The following is a 17,931-nucleotide window of genomic DNA, read 5'->3' as shown; positions in this document are numbered from 1 at the left end:
GCTCAGTTTCCTGATACGAAAAAAGTGTGCAAGAGTGGATAGACCAGAGTGCTCCAGTGGCCCCCATGGTTCTCAAGCTCTGATTCTAGGTAAGGCTCTGCTGGAAGGAATTGCCAGATGCAAGCCCTAGATGCTGCTGAATGCACTGAAGCCCAGGGGCCCAGCAACCCAGTAGCCAGCCAGCACCTGCCAGACTCTGACTCCTCTGTAGATTAATTGCAAATCACGGAGAATATCACAAAATAAATCACACAATAAATACGGCTGTAAGCATGGTTTGTTCCCCTGTCGAAACAAAGGGTGAACTGCTAATCATAATAGCGTAATAAGGAAAACTAGCTTTCTGAGCATTTACTGTGTGCCAGGATTGTACCAGGTACTTTTAGTAGATTTTCTCACAACAGCCCCATTATGGATAGGAAAGTGAGGCCTCAAGAGATTGCATAACTTTGGGAAGGTATTCACCATCCAAATTAGTCCTGCATAGTGAGCATGGACAGTCCCGTTTCCTATTGCCAGAAGTGTTACCTTGAGCATTAACGTTATCTGGGTTTGCTCAGTGGCTGGGTTGGAATTTGAACCCAGTGCTAACTCCAAAGCTCATAGTGCTGGTCACCACGTGATGCCGCCTTCCCTTCTTAGAAGAGGCAACTCCTTACTCTATAAATAACATGACATTGTCTTTTGAAGTCCTTTCTGGGTGAGGAAAATGCTTTTTATAGCATGGAATTGCTCCTGTTTACTTGGTCTCTTTCAGCACCGATTAATCCTGCCTACAGTTTTGTCCTTCACTGTCCTTACACTGTATTCCTAGGTTTCCTCCCTGCAAAAGACAACTCTATGAGACCACATGGTGTTTGAGTGTGTGTGCGTGCCAGCAAAGAAATTTCACTCCCCTCCCTCCCCAAGTCTGCCAACTTTTCTATAAATAATTGTTCTCCTCCCTCCCCTCAGGCCTCTAAGTAGTTTGGTCACTTAACCAAACGCACAGGCACACACGCGCGCGCGCGCGTAAGCACACACTCACAAAGCGGGGAGGGTAACGTGAATGACCTTGCAAAGGTATCTTGCTCACTGGGGAAAGGATTAGCAAACCTGACACCTCTGCAAATAATTGTCTTCCTCCCGTATTCCTCCTGAAGCGGTTCGCTCCTTTCGCTGTCTCTCCCAGACCCATCTGGTTTTCACATCGCCATACAAAGCCCAACCCGCCCATCTCCTCTCTGCAAGCCCAGAGAACTTGATTCCCCATGTTGAAACTCGTCGGTGGCGGTGGCGGGCAGGACTGGGCATGCTCAGTGGCGGGGACCAGTCTGGGAGGCGAGGAAGCCGCGTTTGAAGTCGCGCGGCCTGGGGATCGGGGGAAGGCGGGCGGCGGGAGCCCCGGCTGGGGGTGCGCGGGGATCCCCGATTCCGCGCCCGGGGCTGGCGTGCTCCAGGCCGGCGCCGTGGGGCCGGCGCGCGGGGGGCAGGGCGCGGAGGAGGTGGGGGAGTCGGCAGGAGGAGGGGTGGAGCGCCGGGTTCGCCATCCCCAGGCGCCGGCTCTGCGGCTGCTGAATCGGAAGCCGCAGGGAGGATCCGGGGAAATAAAGACGCCGGAGAATGACCTCCAGCGAGGCCGCCTGAGCCGGGGCCCGCGCGCAGCCCCGCCAGCCCCCGGCATGGGCGACCGCAGCGGGCAGCAGGAGCGCTCGGTCCCGCACTCTCCAGGGGCCCCCGTGGGCACCAGCGCCGCCGCTGTGAACGGGCTGCTGCACAACGGCTTCCATCCGCCGCCAGTCCAGCCGCCGCACGTCTGCAGCCGGGGTCCCGTGGGCGGCAGCGACGCGGCGCCCCAGCGCCTCCCGCTCCTGCCGGAGCTCCAGCCGCAGCCACTGCTCCCTCAGCATGACTCCCCGGCCAAGAAATGCCGGCTGCGGAGGAGGATGGACTCGGGGAGAAAGAACAGGCCGCGTAAGTCCCGCTGGGAGGGGAGCGCGGGCGCAAGGCAGACGCAGCGTGCGGGGCCCGGGACTGGGAACGGCTGAGGCAGGCGCCGCAGCACGCCCCGTGCGCCCCCGCGTCTGCGGTCGAGGGACTGCAGAGTAGGTTCCCGGGACTGATTCTTTTCCCAGGGGACATCAAGCACTACAGGTCTTTGCCTGAGCCTGCCCTTTGCTCGCTTCTATCAGTAGAACGAGGATTGGACACGAAGCTTGAGCGGGTCCCTAGGTCAAGGATATATAATAAGCGAACGCTCTGTCCGCTCTTCTAATTGGTGGCTGGGAAAATGCAGGTGTGTGAACATTTGCTGGGGTCCAGGAGTGAGGATAAAGTGGGCGGCACACTGAGGGTGCTCTCTCCTTTCTCACCCCTCTCGCTTCTCTGAGCGCGTCCTACTGTGGTTGCCTGCCCTTTGAATCACAGAGTAGCCGGCAGCGTCTCGGGTCTATTGGAGAGCGCAAGTCTGGAGGCGTGGAGTTTAACTACCCCCCAAAATCACAGCCTATTAGACGCTGTTTCTTCACAGCCAATGAGAGGGTTTTTTGGGAGGGACACACCCACTGATACCATGTGGGCCGGAACTATGTGGACCAATGAGGATTGGAGGTGGATTTTTTTTTTTCAACGAGGGGGGAGGTTGAGTTGAGGGTTTGTAATTGTAATGTACACCGGAGAAAGCCGAAGTGCATTATTTCACAATCTAAAGCTTGTATATATAATGGTAGTTTGTAAAGTGTACCTTCCCCACAGGACGCTGTGGGATGTAAATTTGTAGGTCGAGTTTACGGCTGGTTTTTCTTGGCTGAACCTCATTCAACTGGTTACTTCTTTGTGGGTGTCTTTAATGAAGCTTATAAATGGCAAAAAGCAAAGTAAGTACAGTAAATGCTAATAAATGACTGCATTTGAACACTTACCATTTGCATAGAGGTTATGCTGTTCGATACAGGGAAATTGTTAAGTAGGTTTTGGATTTCTGTGAAAGTTTAATGTTTGGCAAATAACACCTTCACTTTTCCCTGTTTCTATGTCTTTTTGACTCTTAGCTTTTCTGTATTGGATTAAGGTTTCTAAGACCTTGGAAAGCCCTTTGACATGACTGGGTGACTCTGGTACTTGTATTTTGTGGGTTTGAAATGTTAAGTTTGTAGGTTAAGATTTTGTGTGGAACTTTAAAGCCAAACAGCAGATTTGGCTACAGTTGTAAGGTGTAAGGTTGTAATCTAGCACCTGAATTTTTATTTGCTTTTGTTTTTGATACTTGTTAGAAAATGACTTTCATTAGTATTAATATTTTAAAAGTCAGGACTTAATATTGATTACCTGTGATTTATAAACCTGTTTCACTTATTTTGAAGCTATATTTCAGTTATTTCTCTTATCTACATTGACAGATTGTACTAGAGTTTGCAATGAAAATAGCTAAAATATAATGAAAGGGAGCTTCTAGCTTAATCTTCTATGTTTAATTGAGGATATAACACCTCTTGAAATAACTTCTGAGGAATTGAAAATACACCCTCTAAGAATATCTTGAAGACAGAGAAAAACTAACCTGAGCCTTAACTTGTGCTTGCAAACCCACAGAAATTATTTTAAAATACAAGAAAGTGTAACTATCTGCCTGTGTGCTTTGTGTCAGAAATTAAAGTGGTTTATGTTTCTTACAGAATAAAAATCCTAGTTGTTTTAAGTTTCATGACCACGATTGTTACTTATAATTTTTAAAAAACGGTTCGTCAAAATTGGATTTACATTATTTACCATGTTTTCTTCTCTCAGATTTGAACAATCATTTCTGAAATAAATTTTACATGTTCCTAGGAGTCACATCTGGCCTTTTCACTACCAAAATTTCTTAGTTAAAAATGGCTTAACTTAATATCTTTGTGCCTTGCCTATTGACATTCACATATCTTTATAAAAAGAATATTGTCCAATCAGTTGATATTTAGTTACTCTAAGAGGAATTAGGTACTCTAAGAGGAATATTTAGGTACTCTGTGAGTATTTACATACTCTAAGCTTATTCCTATTTGCTGATGACTGACAGATTTTACAGGAACGAATTTTGCAAAGAGTAGTTGTGTGCTTTAAACGCAAACTTTAGTGTGTGCCGGTGGCGAAGCATCAAGCTAGACAAATAATTATTTCCTCCTGGTCAGTTACAACAATTTGGCCTCTGTCCCAACAAGATGTATGTTAAGATAGCCAGTGTTAACACTTGTAAATGCACCTGGAATGCATGTGTGGATAGGTGTGTTTCTATTTTGTAGTATTGTAGGTAAAGGACAATACACATTAAAATACTTCATGTTTGAAAATGATGGATGGAATAAAACAGATCAGTATTTTTAGATTACTTAACAAATTTTAATCTGACCTCTCAGTGCTGAGACTATTCACCATCCTGCAATCTAAAAGTCAGACCAGTGGCAGGTTAATTTTGCTAAACCAGGAAAGGAGATTGTTGTCCACTCTTTTCATCTAAAGTGCCATCACCTCACTCTACTTATTCTTGGAAGGCTTTTCTTAGACTATCTACTTAATATCAGGTTTCCTTAGGTACTTTACCCACCTCTGCTACTTAGCAGCAGTGTGATCTTAACCAAGTTACCAAGTCACATCTTGAACTGCTGGAGCTAGGCTAGGTGATCTCCAAGTGCTGTTTCCTGTACCTTCAGAATTCTATGACACTTCAGAGCTGACAGTTCTTCCTACTAGTTGATACTAGTTATCTGCTCTGCCACTGACTTAACATTTAATTGTGAATGGACTTTTTTGCCTTGTGCTGATTTTTTATTTTATTTTATTTTATTTATTTATTTATTTTGAGACGGATTGTCGCTCTGTCGCTGAGGCTGGAGTGCAGTGGCACGATCTTGGCTCACTGCAAGCTCCACCTCCTGGCTTCACGCCATTCTCCTGCCTCAGCCTCCCAAGTAGCTGGGACTACAGGCGCCCACCACCACACCCAGCTAATTTTTTGTATTTTTAGTAGAGACGGGGTTTCACCATGTTAGCCAAGATAGTCTCGATCTCCTGACCTTGTGATCTGCCTACCTCGGCCTCCCAAAGTGCTGGGATTACAGACGTGAGCCACCGCGCCTGGCAGCCTTGTGCTGATTTTATCATGTGTGTTATATGTGTTACTTGTCTCCCCAATTAAATTGAATGTCTGATTATAGACGATGCATTTTTTTTCTCATATGCCTTGCACCTTGGGTACAAGAATATATGACTCATGTCACAGAAAAAAGGGTACAAGTAACCCTATCACTACCTCGTTAAGGAAGCCATCTCCACCTCCACAACAGACTTTGATAAAAGTCCTTCAGTGGAGTTTCTTTGAGGTATCAGTAGGGAGATTCCTTTGGTCTGCTCCTTGGCATGCTGATTCTTTGAAGTACACTTAAGTAGCACCTCATAGGGTCACGTCATTTAACAAATATTTTGAAACTAATGATAGTTCTGAGGTGCCGTGAATGCCGTGTGTTGTAAATGGTGTGCTCATTCAACAGCTTGAATCCCAGCTGGATGATCTTAGCCAGTTACTTTACCTGTATGTTTCAGTTTCATATCAATAAAATGGAGATAATCTTACTACCTTGTGGGGTTGATATGAGGATTAAATGAGATAATATATATAAAGAATCCTGTTTGGCACATAGCACTTATTTATAAATGGCAGCTGTCATCATCAGTGTCACACTAAACATTGTCCACCATTAATCCATAGGACAATGCAATTAAGGTGGCACATACAACCTCAGGCTGACTTTCTTCATTTTAGAAAAATACAAGCCAGATGCAGTGGCTCATGCCTATAATCCCAGTACTTTGAGAGGCCAAGGGAGGAGGATCTCTTGAGCCCAGAGGTTCAAGACCAGACTGGACAACATAGGGAGAGCCCATCTCTACAAAAACTAAAAGTAAAAAAGTTTAGCTGAGCATGATGGCATGTGCCTGTGGTACCAGCCACCTAGGAGGCTGAGGCAGGAGGCTTGCTCGAGCTCCCAAGGTAGAGGCTGCAGTGAGCCATGATTGTGCCACTGCACTCCAGCCTGGGACACAGAGCAAGACCCTGTCTCTAAACAAATAAACAAACAAATACAGGCTTAGAATAAGAAAGACCAAAGAGTTGTATTTGATCAGCTATGATACTACTCCTATCCCACAATTCTTTTTTTTTTTCTTTTTTTTCCTTCCTTTCTCTTTTTTTTTTTTTGGCCTTTTTTCCCCCTGAATATAGCTAAAAATATTGGATAGCACAAAAAATGTAGGAAGAAAGCAGGAAAAAGTACTTGTGATCCCACCACTTAGAGAAAACAACTGTTTAAAATGTGCCATATTCTAATGCTAATTTTGGATCATACTAAGATAAGATGATAACCTTTTTATTAAAAATTTTAGTATAAGCATTTTCTTATGGCATCTAAACATCATCCTTAATGGTTGTATTATATTTCTGATATTCCATTATATAGATATTCCAAAATTTATTTAACCTATCTCTTGCAGGTTTAGGCTACACACAGGGTCTTTATATCACAAAGCACACACACACAAACACAAACTTTGAATCACTAATTCAAACATTGTAGTCTTGATTAGAACTTGGAGTATTTTGCTGTATTAGAAAGCAGAAGTATGGCAGCAACAACTTTTTACATAACTCTTTTTCCGTAAAGTTATTTTCAATAATATTGGTGAATATATACTTTTTAGAGGAGGAATAGAAATGACACAAAGTGGTATATAGATGTTGTCTGGAAAACTTGGATATTTTAGACACCAAGGACACTGTTTTAGAAAAGCCATAACACTAGGGGAGAGAGGAGAAGAATGCAAAGGAAATAATTGAGTCACTGAACACTACACTGCAGAAAGGCAAACATGTGAGTATCATCTGAAGGGCTCAAGGGCATGTGCTACCTTATGTGTGGCAACAGGCAGGAATAATGAGTAGATGCATGCAGTCAGCCTTCTGGTCGGAGGTTCTGACTTCTCAAATCATCCAGATAGCAGAAAATGAGTGAGAGTTCATTATGCAGGTAGCATACTGGTGGGTACAGACTGAAAAACCCCAAATCTGTTACCAGTTTTAGCCATCATTGTGAAAGTATAAGGCTTTAATTTCCTAAATATTGGGATGTTTAGCTTTGGAACTTGGACTTTACATTACCCTTGAATTGGGCTAATTAGAAAAACCAGTATAAAAAAGATAAATAAGGAAAATTGTCTGGTTGTATCTGCATAGAGTATGGATGCATACACTATTTTTAACAATTAATTTTAACATAATCAATACTTCTAGATGGATAAGAGACTTTGCAAGTTCAAAAACAAAAGACTAAAAGGGAAAGCAGGAGCACACTCTAGTATTGCTACCTTCTAGAGTGTGGTCAAATTCCCAAGTTTGTCAATTAAGCTATGAATTGTACAATACACATTTGAATTGATGATTAATAATTTAAGGCCCAAGTGTCCAGTGTCCAACTGGGTAAGGATCAGGATTCTATTAAGCATACAAACACTGCTTTTCCTCCAAAAGACCAGTAAGTGAATTTCAACATTAATATAATACACAGCATATTTTATTTGGCATGGTGACCAAAGACAGAAACAGTGTTGTTGGTTCTTGATATGTGAGACATTTAACAAGTGACTAAAAACCTTTCATGGTTTTGGAGACAGAATAAGTAGGGGAAACAAAGGAGTATTGGTTTTAACTGACAGGCTGTTTTGTGTGTGTGTGATAGCCTGCGTTTTAATATTTTGTGTGTATATATGTTAAGTATGAGTCAATTATCATGAAAATTAATCAGGGCTTGACTTCTAATATATTTAATTACATATGCTTTAGGTTTAATAGGTAAACCAGTATTCATCTTGGGACCTTGGGATGACAAGTATTTAGTGTATCCACTGTGGCATACAGAATTTCTAAGTAGACCTTTTCTCTAGATAATGCAGCTGTCAAGCTTGGTATCTCTTTACTTAATTTATAACACCTTTTAAATGCCTAGAGTTGTTGGGTAATCGTGTGTGTGTTTGTGTGTGTGTGTGTGTGTGTGTGTGTGTGTATTCTCTCCTTGAGAGTATATTTGAGAGTAGTAGATGATTCAAAGGGGCAAAGAAATATTATTTAAAGAGAATTACATCAAAACAATGACCTGAACCTCTAACAGATTTCTCTGTTGTTAGGAAAGAAGGTGGAAAAAGTCATGACAGTAGCTTCGATTTACCCAGTAATGAAAGTAGCTATTATTGAGTGACATCTCTGTGTCCATTGTTCTGTATGTGCTTTTACAAAAGCATGCAGTTCCCACTCCTACTCTCTATTTTAAAGATGGGCAAAGAGAGGCTCAAAGAAGTAAAGCAACCTGTCCAAAGACCTGTTATCAGTGAATGACAGGGCCAAAATTGTAACCCAAGTCTATCTTCCTTGCCAACTGGCTTTGTTTTCTATCACAATAAGCCTATTATTTATGTTGGGAAAAGAAAGTGTGTTCTGTAAAACTTTCGGAAAAGATAGGTGCATGTAATCTGTACACCTTTGGCAAAATGCTCATCCATGTGTCTGTGGAGGTAACAGTGGCCGACATTGAGGAGCACTTACTATGTGCTAGGCACTAAGTTAGACACATGGATTCTCTCATCAAATACTCCCAGCAGCCTGTGAGATAGGGGCTGTCATTCTCTTCCTTTTACAAATGAGGAAACTGAGGGCTCAGGACTCAGGGTAAAACTATTTAAGATTTTGACTTTGCTGGGCAGGGCCCTAGTGGGTTCCATGAAGCAAGTGTGGGTAGGGTTCTGTGGTGTAAAGAGCTTTGTTGCCACCAGGCCTGGATTCAGGTCCACATTTCCTACTTACTAGCAATGAAGCCTTAGGTGAGATTCTTAACTTCCTCAAGGCTCACTGTTGAATAGAGATAATGGTGGCCATCTTATCAGTTGTAGTAAGAACCCAATGTGGAAAATGTATATCAAGTATAGTACCATGCCTGGACCCTAGTACATGCATAGTAAAAGATATCTTACTATTTACCACGGTTTGAATGTGTCCCCCAGAACTCATGTGTTGGAAATGTAATCTCCAATGCAACAGTGTTAGAAGGTGGGGCTTAATGGGGGATGTTTAGGTCATGAGGGCTTCACCCTCATGTATGGGTTAATGCCAATTGTAAAAGGACTTGAGGCTGCAAGTTCAATCTCTTGCCCTTTCTCAAGCATGCTCTTTTGCCTTTCTGCCATGGGATGATGCAGCAAGAAGGCCTTCACCAGATGCAGTCCCTCGATCTTGGACTTCTCAGCCTCCAGAACTGTAAGCCAAATAAATTTCTGTTCATTATTAATTACCCAGTCACAGGTATTCTATTATAGCAACACAAACTGGACAAAGACAGAAAACTGGTACTGAGAAATGGGGCTGTTGCTATAACAAATACCTGAAAATGTGAAAGCGGTTTTGGAACTGGGTAACAGGTAGAGGCTGGAAGAATGTGGGGAAGCAGGCTATGAAAAGCCTATGTTGCTATGAACAGAGCATTAAATGTGGTTCTGGTGAAGGCTGAGAAGAGGAGGAGAGCTGTAGTAAAAGTCTAAATCTGCTTAGAGATTACTTATGTGATGGTGATGAGAATGTTGGTAGAAATAAGAGCAATAAAGGCAATTCTGATGAGATCTCAGATGGAAAAGAGGAATAAGGTATTGGAAGGTGGAGTAAAGACCAGCCTTGTTATGAAGTGGCAAGGAATTTGGCTGAATTGTGTCTACACCCTAGGCTTTATGGAAGGCAGAATGTAAGAGCAATAAACTACGATATTTGATGGAAGAAATTTCTAAGCAAAATATTAACTGCATACAGGAAAATAAGAGAGAAATGACTTAAAGATAAAATTTATAATTAAAAAGGAAACAGAATTTAGGGATTTGAAGGATTCTCATCCTGGCCATGTGGTAGAGAATGAAAGAACATTTTCAGGAGAGAAGACCAAGGGTGTGGGCAAGCAACCAGTTGATAAGAAGATCAGTAGGGATAGAAGGAAGCCAGAGGCTGTTCATTAGGACAATGGAAGAATGACTCTGAAGGCATTTTGGAAATTACTGGTGCTGTCCCTCCCATCACAGGCACAGGGTGCCATGACCTCGGAGAAGGAAATACAGTCATGCCCCACATATAGACCTTTTCACCAAGGAAGGAGCATATATACAAAGGTAGTCCTATAAGATTATAATGGAACTGAAAAATTCTTATTGCCCAGTGGTATCATAACCATTGAACATCATAATTCAATGTGTTGCTCATCTGTTTTTGATGATGATGGTATAAACCTACTGGCTGCTAGTCATATAAAAATATAGCACACACAATTATGTATAATACATAATACCTTCTAGTGGGACAAGATGTGGGTGTGGAAGACAGTGATATTGATGACCCTGACTTTGTGTAGACCTAGGTTAATGTAGACCTAGGTTAATGTGTGTGTTTGCGTCTTTGTTTTTAACAAATAAGTTTAAAAAGTAAAAAAAAAATTAAAAAATTTTAAAAATAGAAAAAAGCTTGTAGAATGAGAATATAAAGAAAATATTTTTGTACACCTATACAATATGTTTGTGTTTTAAGCCAAGTGTTATTACAAGAGTCAAAAAATTTTTTAAATTAGAAAGTTTATAAAGTAAAAATGTTATAGTAAGCTAAGTATAATTGATTACTGAAGAAATAAATTTCTTTTTATAAATTTAGAGTAGCCTAAGTGAACAATGTTTGTAAAGTCTACAGTGTGTACAGTGATGTCCTAGGCCTTCACATTTACTCACCACTCACTCACCCAGAGCAACTGTCAGTCCTGGAAGCTCTTGTATGTGCCCTATACAGGTATGCCACGTTTTGTCTTTTAGACTGTACTTTTACTGTACCTTTTCTATGTTTAGGTATGTTTAGATACACAAATACTAACCATTGTTACAATTGCCTGTAGTACTAAGCACAGTAACATGCTGTACAGGTTTACAGCTTAGGAACAATAGGGTTTACCATATAGCCTAGGTCTGTAGTAGGCTATAGCGTCTAGGGTTGTGTAAGTACACTCTATGCTGTTTGCACAATGACAAAATTGCCTAATGACACTTCTTTTCTCTGAAAATACCCGTCATTAAGTGACGTATGACTGTATATCAAAAGAGAGAACTAGTGTGCCCTCTGGATCTTGGAGTTCACTTCTCAGGGCTGCCTGAAGTCTCTGCTCGCCACATTTCATTACAGTGCTTCTTGCTCACCCCACCTGTGGCTCAACGGTGCTCAGGTGGGCTGGCTGCAGTGGCTGACGCCTGTAATCCCAGCACTTTGGGAGGCCGAGGCTGGTGGATCAGAAGGTCAGGAGATCGAGACCATCCTGGCTAACACGGTGGAACCCCGTCTCTACTAAAAATACAAAATAGCCAGGTGTGGTGGCGGGCGCCTGTAGTCCCAGGTACTCGGGAGGCTGAGGCAGGAGAATGGCATGAACCCGGGAGGCGGAGCTTGCAGTGAGTCGAGATCGCGCCACTGCACTGCAGCCTGGGCGACAGAGAGAGACTCCGTCTCAAAAAAAAAAAAAAAAAGGGGGGTGCTCTGGTGTGGCTCAGGCCACAGCTTTGGAATGTGCAAGCAGCAAATCTTGGTGGCATCCATGTGGTGTTAAGTCTACAGACATGCAGAGTACACGACTTGTGGAGGCAGGCTGGGTGCGGTGGCTCATGCCTGTAATCCCAGCACTTTGGGAGGCCAAGGCAGGCGGATCACGAGGTCAGGAGATCGAGACCATCCTGGCTAACACTGTGAAACACCGTCTCTACTAAAAATACAAAAAATTAGCCGGGCATGGTGGCATGCGCCTGTAGTCCCAGCTACTCGGGAGGCTGAGGCAGCAGAATCGCTTGAACCCACGAGGTGGAGGTTGCAGTGAGCCAAGATCGCACCACTGCACTCCAGCCTGGGTGACAGAGTAAGACTCCATCTCAAAAAATAATAATATGAGGCAGGAGAATGGCGTGCACCCCGGGGGGCCGAGCCTGCAGTGAGCTGAGATCGCGCCACTGCAAGCCAACCTGCACTCCAACTCCATCTCAAAAAAAATAAAAATTAAAATAATAATAATAATAATAATAATAACAATAACTGTGGATGCATGGCTTTCTCCAGCTAGATTCCAAAGGATGTCATAGACAGCCTGATGGCCCAGGCAGACACGTGTTGCAAGGGTGGAGCCACCCAGAGGGCCCTTACTAGGGCAGTGTGCAGCATAACTTTAGGGTAGGAGCTACCGCAGAGAGTCTCCTAGAGCAATGCCTAGTAAAGCCTAAGGAGTGGGCTCACACCAACACCCCAGAACTCTAGACCTACCAGCATGAAATATTAGCCAGGAGAGCCACAGGCACCTGACACCAACCTGTGAGAGCTGCTGCATGGGTAGCACCAAACAAAGCTGTAGGGGTAGGCCTGCCTACCTGAGGCCTTGGGGGCCCAACTGCTGCTCCAGTGTTCCCAGATGGTAGGATGTGGAGTCAAGGAAGATTACTCTGGAGCCTTAAGATTTAGTGTTGTTTGCCCTGTTGGGTTTTGGATTGACTTAAGACTATCCCTTTCTTCTTGCCTATTTGTGTCTTTTGGAATGGGAATGTCTATCCTTTGCCTATTCCACCATTGTATTTTGGAAGTAAGTAACTTGTTTGATTTCACAGGCTTACAGCTAGAGGGAAGTGTGCCTCAAGATGAATCCTGCCTTGAATCTCATCCATATCTGATTCAGATGAGACTGTGTACATTGAACTTCTGAGCTGATGCTGGAAAGTTATGACTTTTGGGGCTATTGCATGACATGAATGTGTCTTTTATGTGAGAAGAACATGAATTTGGGGAGCCAGGGTGGAATGCTGTGGTTTAAATGTGTCCCCCAGAAAGCACGTGTTGAAAATCCCCAGTGTAACAGTGTTGGGAGATGAGGCCTAATGGGAGGCATTTAGGTCATGAGGGCACCATCCCCATGAATGATTAATGCCATTATAAAAGGGTTTGAGGCTGTGAGTTCACTCTTTTGCTCTCTTGTGCACATATGCTCTTTTGCCCTTTTACGCTTCTATCATGGGATGATGCAGCAGGAAGGTCCTTGCCATATGCAGCCCCCCAATCTTGGCCTTACTAGCCTCTAGAATTGTGAGCCAGATAAATTTCTATTCATTACAAATTACCTAGTCTGAAGTGTTCTGTTATAGCAGCACAAAATGGACTAAGACACTATTAATACCAGTCTTATTTATATTAATAGAGGACATTTTATCTCTCTCTCTCTATATATATATATATATTTGCTAAATGATCAACCATGTAGACATTTAATATTAATATCATTGCTGTTATTTAATTACAGAGGCTTCCAAGACTCTGAAATACCAGGATTTCCACAAACTCATCTTGCCCTGACTGGGAATCTTTCGGAGATTGGATTTCAGAGTATTCCCCAACCTGATCGGATATCACCTCCTCAATGGAAGCTTCCCTAATACCCTCTGATGTTTCTAGAAGCAGGACACATGGCTTGTGTCATAAGTCTTGACCTGATTATCATAGATTGCCTCACCAAGTTTAGCATACCCTGTCTGAGAGTGATGCTGGCAAATTAGTGAATAAGAGGACTGTGGAATTTATTTGATTGCTAATCTTGTGTCAGGACATGGTTATTTTTAAAAAAAGAAGAGTCCTCTTTTGATCTTAACTGTTTGATATCTCAGCCCTTGAGTGAGGCAGTTATATGCAAAGGAGATGAGAAGGATGAGAAAAGTGAGTACTTTTCCTTTATAAAAGCCACATGAATTGAACAAGACTTCAGAATTCAGAAGAGCTACATCAAGTTCTTGGGTCATTTTTTTAACCCATTCTCCAAGAATTGAAAAAATGACCTTGCAAATATGTGCAAGACTCTGGAATCTTCCTCTGGCAGATGATGAATGAGATGAATATTTCCAGGTGCTTGCCTTCAGCACCAGCACATGCACATTCTAGTACTCTTGGCCTTGATCCTACCCTGAATCTGAGGGTGCAAGGACTTTAGATAGAGGCTCAGGACAGACTGGACCTGCATGAACCTCTGAATTGTAGCTAGCCTGGGCAGCCAGTTACTTGGATCCCTCTGGGGCTTCTGGACAAACAACTCTTTTATAGCCCAAGGTAGATGGTCAGGGGCGACCAGAGATAGCAATAGATTCGTTGACTTCAAGCTTAACATGAGTTAGCAGTATGGTGAGGCTTCCAGCAAAATGTAAGCACTCAATAAATGTTAGCTATTATTACTGTGGTGGTGTTAGATGTTCTTCCTTATACTAACTCAAAATCTGTCTCCCTATAACTTCTACCCCATGGTCCTTGACAATTCAGTATATCTAATTCATCTTCTACATAACAGCTCACGAGGTATTTAAAGATAGCTATGTTATCTTGACTCTTTTTTTGGGTTCTCCTCTTTGAAGAACCAAGACCAATATTCTTGCCTGCCAGATTCTACCCATGTGACCCAGTGCAGGTTGTATTGGGGTGCTGACAAGTATTTAAGCAAGATTGGAGGATGACTTCTTAGGGTAGTCATAAAGGAGATCAAGTAAGTATTGACCTGGGTTGCCTTGAACTCTGAGATTTAATGATTCCCATTAAACCTACAGGGACTAACCAGTTTTTAATTTATTTGGGCTAGGCACTGTGCTAGACTCTGCATGTGATATTTGGTTTCATGTGACTTTAAGCTAGAGTGTAACCTGAAGCCAGCTGTGTGGCTTGATTTCTTCACTCAGATGCTGTAATAGCTCCAGAAATCACTAAACCCTGTGTGTGAGTCAGTACCTGAACATTAGTGGAATCTGTTTACTATTCATACTCTCCCAACTACCTATGTTTGATTTAAAAAAAAAAAAATTAAAGGGCTGTTAATGTTTTTAGGGTGTTCCATACTAGGAAGTTAGTGTACATTTGACTAAGGAGATAATCAGATCTTCTTACCTTTTATGGAAGGTCTTATCCTTTTTTGTGGAAGGTTTTTAATTTGAGAAAGGGTCCCAAAGTGATTTATTCTTTGGGGTGATCATGTAATATTTCATTAACACTTTTAAAGAGTGGTAGGGGTACCATTAATTATGCTAGGACCACAGATATAGGCTGGGATTATCCTAGCAAACCAGGCATCTCAGTGTTGTGCTAAAGCCAACTTATACAGGCTATGGGTGTTGTTTATACACATGACTTCCCAACTCTGCATTTCAATATCCTTATGCTGATAACTTGAAACTGGCCATCATGGATATATATATATATATATACACCGTGGAAACTGGCAAACACTGAAAATCAGGGCTTTATTTTCAGAGAACCAGTTGTTAAACATTTACCAGCACACAGTGACTGGGACACAGTTCACAGAAGAAGCTCAGAGAAAAGTCCCAGCGGGTATCAGTAATACTAATTGAATTATTGATGCATTTGAGGTAGAGAAGGGGAGTAAAGGTCAACATGTCCTTTGCTAAGTAGGACAATGTCTGAAGATGAGAAGTTTGATGAGGGAGGCTTATTCTCAGGAAAGAAAGTATTCTACAAATACTTCAGGGGTCACTGTGGTTGGTATGAGGGTAGAATTTCTTTGGAATCACATCTTTATTTTCCTCCCTTCCGCCCTCCTAAATTCCTACTGTAAATGTAGTTGCGCTTAGTGCTGAATTACCCAGCAGGTAGACCAAGCAGGTGTTAACAATTCCATCAATGCTAGCAGAAGAAAATAATACATGTGCTTTTATGTGTATGGATATGTAGACATGCATGCACTTATGTATTAATCATGGGAAAATTATAAATTTGGACTTACACTTATTTCATAATTCATTATTGTTTTTGTTTTTTAATGACTTCAATTATTTTGAGTTATTTGTTCATTGTGGATTGAGGAACACCAAATTTTTTTTTTCTTAAATAGATATAAACCTGGCCTTAGTTGAGGCTTGTACCTTTCTAGGGTGATTTATAATTTATTTATTGCTGCTGAAATGTCAGGGTGGAGTTGCCAGAATATTTTCATTATATGTTTATGGTTAGGATAAGTAGACTGAAGTTTGTCCTAGCTAAAGGGAAAACAGTTTGATATATTTGGTTCCATAAGCAGGATCTGTGTGGCAAAAAAGGGACTTCCCCAATTCAGACTTGTGGTTTTTATTCCAAAAGTCACTGTGTTCCACTTGTCCTCTTATTGTCCTGAGTGAGCGTTTTGGAAAGTGTTGGGATTTTAACAACTTTTTCTGCATTTTAAACATTATACAAAACTAGAGAATATAGCATAATGAACTGCCAAGTACTTATCACTCAGCTTCTATAATTATCAAATCATGTCCAATTTTATAATATTGAAGCAGACCTCAGAAATCATATGTTTAGTATTAAATGTTACTGTCTTTATTTCCAAAAGAAAAGAACCCTTTTTAAAAAAAAAAACACACACACACACACAATCTGTTATTTGCTGTAAAAGTTAGCAGTGTATTATATCCAGTTGAGACTATTGTGTTTTATGATGCACAATTAGATAAATTCAGTTATCTAACCACAATTAAAATTGTTACATCTCATTTGTAGGTGGATAATTGAAAACCTGATTTGTGTTGCCCCTGGAGAATCCTTTCATTTGCCCATACCTGTTATTGTTTGTTTATGATTAATTTTTTACCATTTCTTCATGGTCTGAGATTTGAAACCTCATTCTTGAAATAGTCCTGTGCCAAAAAGCTGCTTTGGAATCACCCAGTATCACTGGACTAAGAGTGATTAGTATCTCCTACATAATTTTTGTCTCGAAATATAGATTAAGAACTAAAGAACAGTATTAAAAGAATTCCACCCCTCTCCTTTCCTCTGAAGTCATTTGGATGGTGCCAGTGGGAGCAGGCAAGCTAGCTCTCCTGAAGACAATTAGGGTGTAGGACTGGCCTCAGGCCTAGGAATCTGGAGTTGCTGGATTCAGGATTGAACCAAGGGTTTAAAGAAGGGGTGTTGCTAAAATTTGTAATTTCAGGCAATCTTTAGACCTAGGACTCTGTATTTTAATTTAGCCACAAGAGGAAAGAAAAAGATCCTGAATCCGTATCACTCAATTTATTAACATTCCTGGGATCAAACTAGTTAAACATCAGTGAATTTCTGTCTGTGTAAACTGCCAGAACTGGTTTACTTTTGTCAGCTTTATGAAAATGTGCTTCAGATTCATTTTATACATCGTTGCCTTCTTTGACAAGGGAGTCTCATTTAACATATTCTAATAATTTAGGGACATCATTAATATCAACTTTTATACTGGGTTGTAATACAGGAAAGTCTTAGGTAATGGTGTACAAGCATTTGGGTTTGTTCATTCATGGATATGTGTTGTGTAACAGCTATATACAGCATGTAAAAAGAAATGTTTAGAGATGCAGTTTTGCTGTGTTCCCCAGGCTAATCTCCAACTCTTGGGCTCAAGCAAACCTCCTGCCTCAGCTTCCTGAGTAGTTGAGACTACAGGGATGCGCCAGCCTATCCAGCTTGGGTGTAACTTTTAGAGGGTCCAAATGTTTAATTCAAAAATCTTAATTTTTTTTAACTATTTAAGAGCTATAATTTACAAAGCACATTAGAGCCCGGGCGCAGTGGCTCAGGCCTGTAATTCCAGCACTTCGGAAGGCAGAGGCGGGCGGATCACGAGGTCAGGAGATCGAGACCATCCTGGCTAACACAGTGAAACTCAGTCTCTACTAAAAATACAAAAAATTAGCCGGGCGAGGTGACGGGTGCCTGTAGTCCCAGCTACTCAGGAGGCTGAGGCAGGAGAAAGGTGTGAACCCGGGAGGCAGAGCTTGCAGTACACCAAGATCGCGCCGCTGCACTCCAGCCTGGGT

At 42.0% G+C, this 17,931-nt stretch overlaps 1 protein-coding gene across 9 annotated transcripts in view; it reads left to right on the top strand.

Annotated features, from left to right (window-relative positions):
• The window catches only part of PANK1 (pantothenate kinase 1), a 120,605-nt gene that overhangs the window by 54,652 nt on the left and 48,022 nt on the right, over positions 1-17,931 (top strand). Inside the window, exons 1-2 of one of the 9 annotated variants that reach the window (XM_063607802.1) lie at positions 1,743-1,953; positions 9,256-9,313. The exons of 3 other annotated variants lie outside the window; for them this stretch is intronic. In XM_063607802.1, coding sequence (XP_063463872.1) covers positions 1,888-1,953; positions 9,256-9,313 — 124 coding nt within the window. In that variant the 5' untranslated portion in view covers positions 1,743-1,887. Of the gene's footprint in view, positions 1-1,113; positions 1,954-2,039; positions 2,856-9,219; positions 9,314-17,931 lie in introns of those variants that run through there. 5 more of the 9 variants (XM_055093119.2, XM_003825347.6, XM_008950674.5 and 2 more) reach the window with 5 other exon arrangements.

This window comes from Pan paniscus, chromosome 8 (assembly GCF_029289425.2).
Source record: "Pan paniscus chromosome 8, NHGRI_mPanPan1-v2.0_pri, whole genome shotgun sequence".
In the NCBI taxonomy this organism is placed as follows: Eukaryota; Metazoa; Chordata; class Mammalia; order Primates; family Hominidae; genus Pan; species Pan paniscus.
Note: the sequence above shows the minus strand (reverse complement) of the source record. Positions and strands in the feature narration are given on the sequence as shown.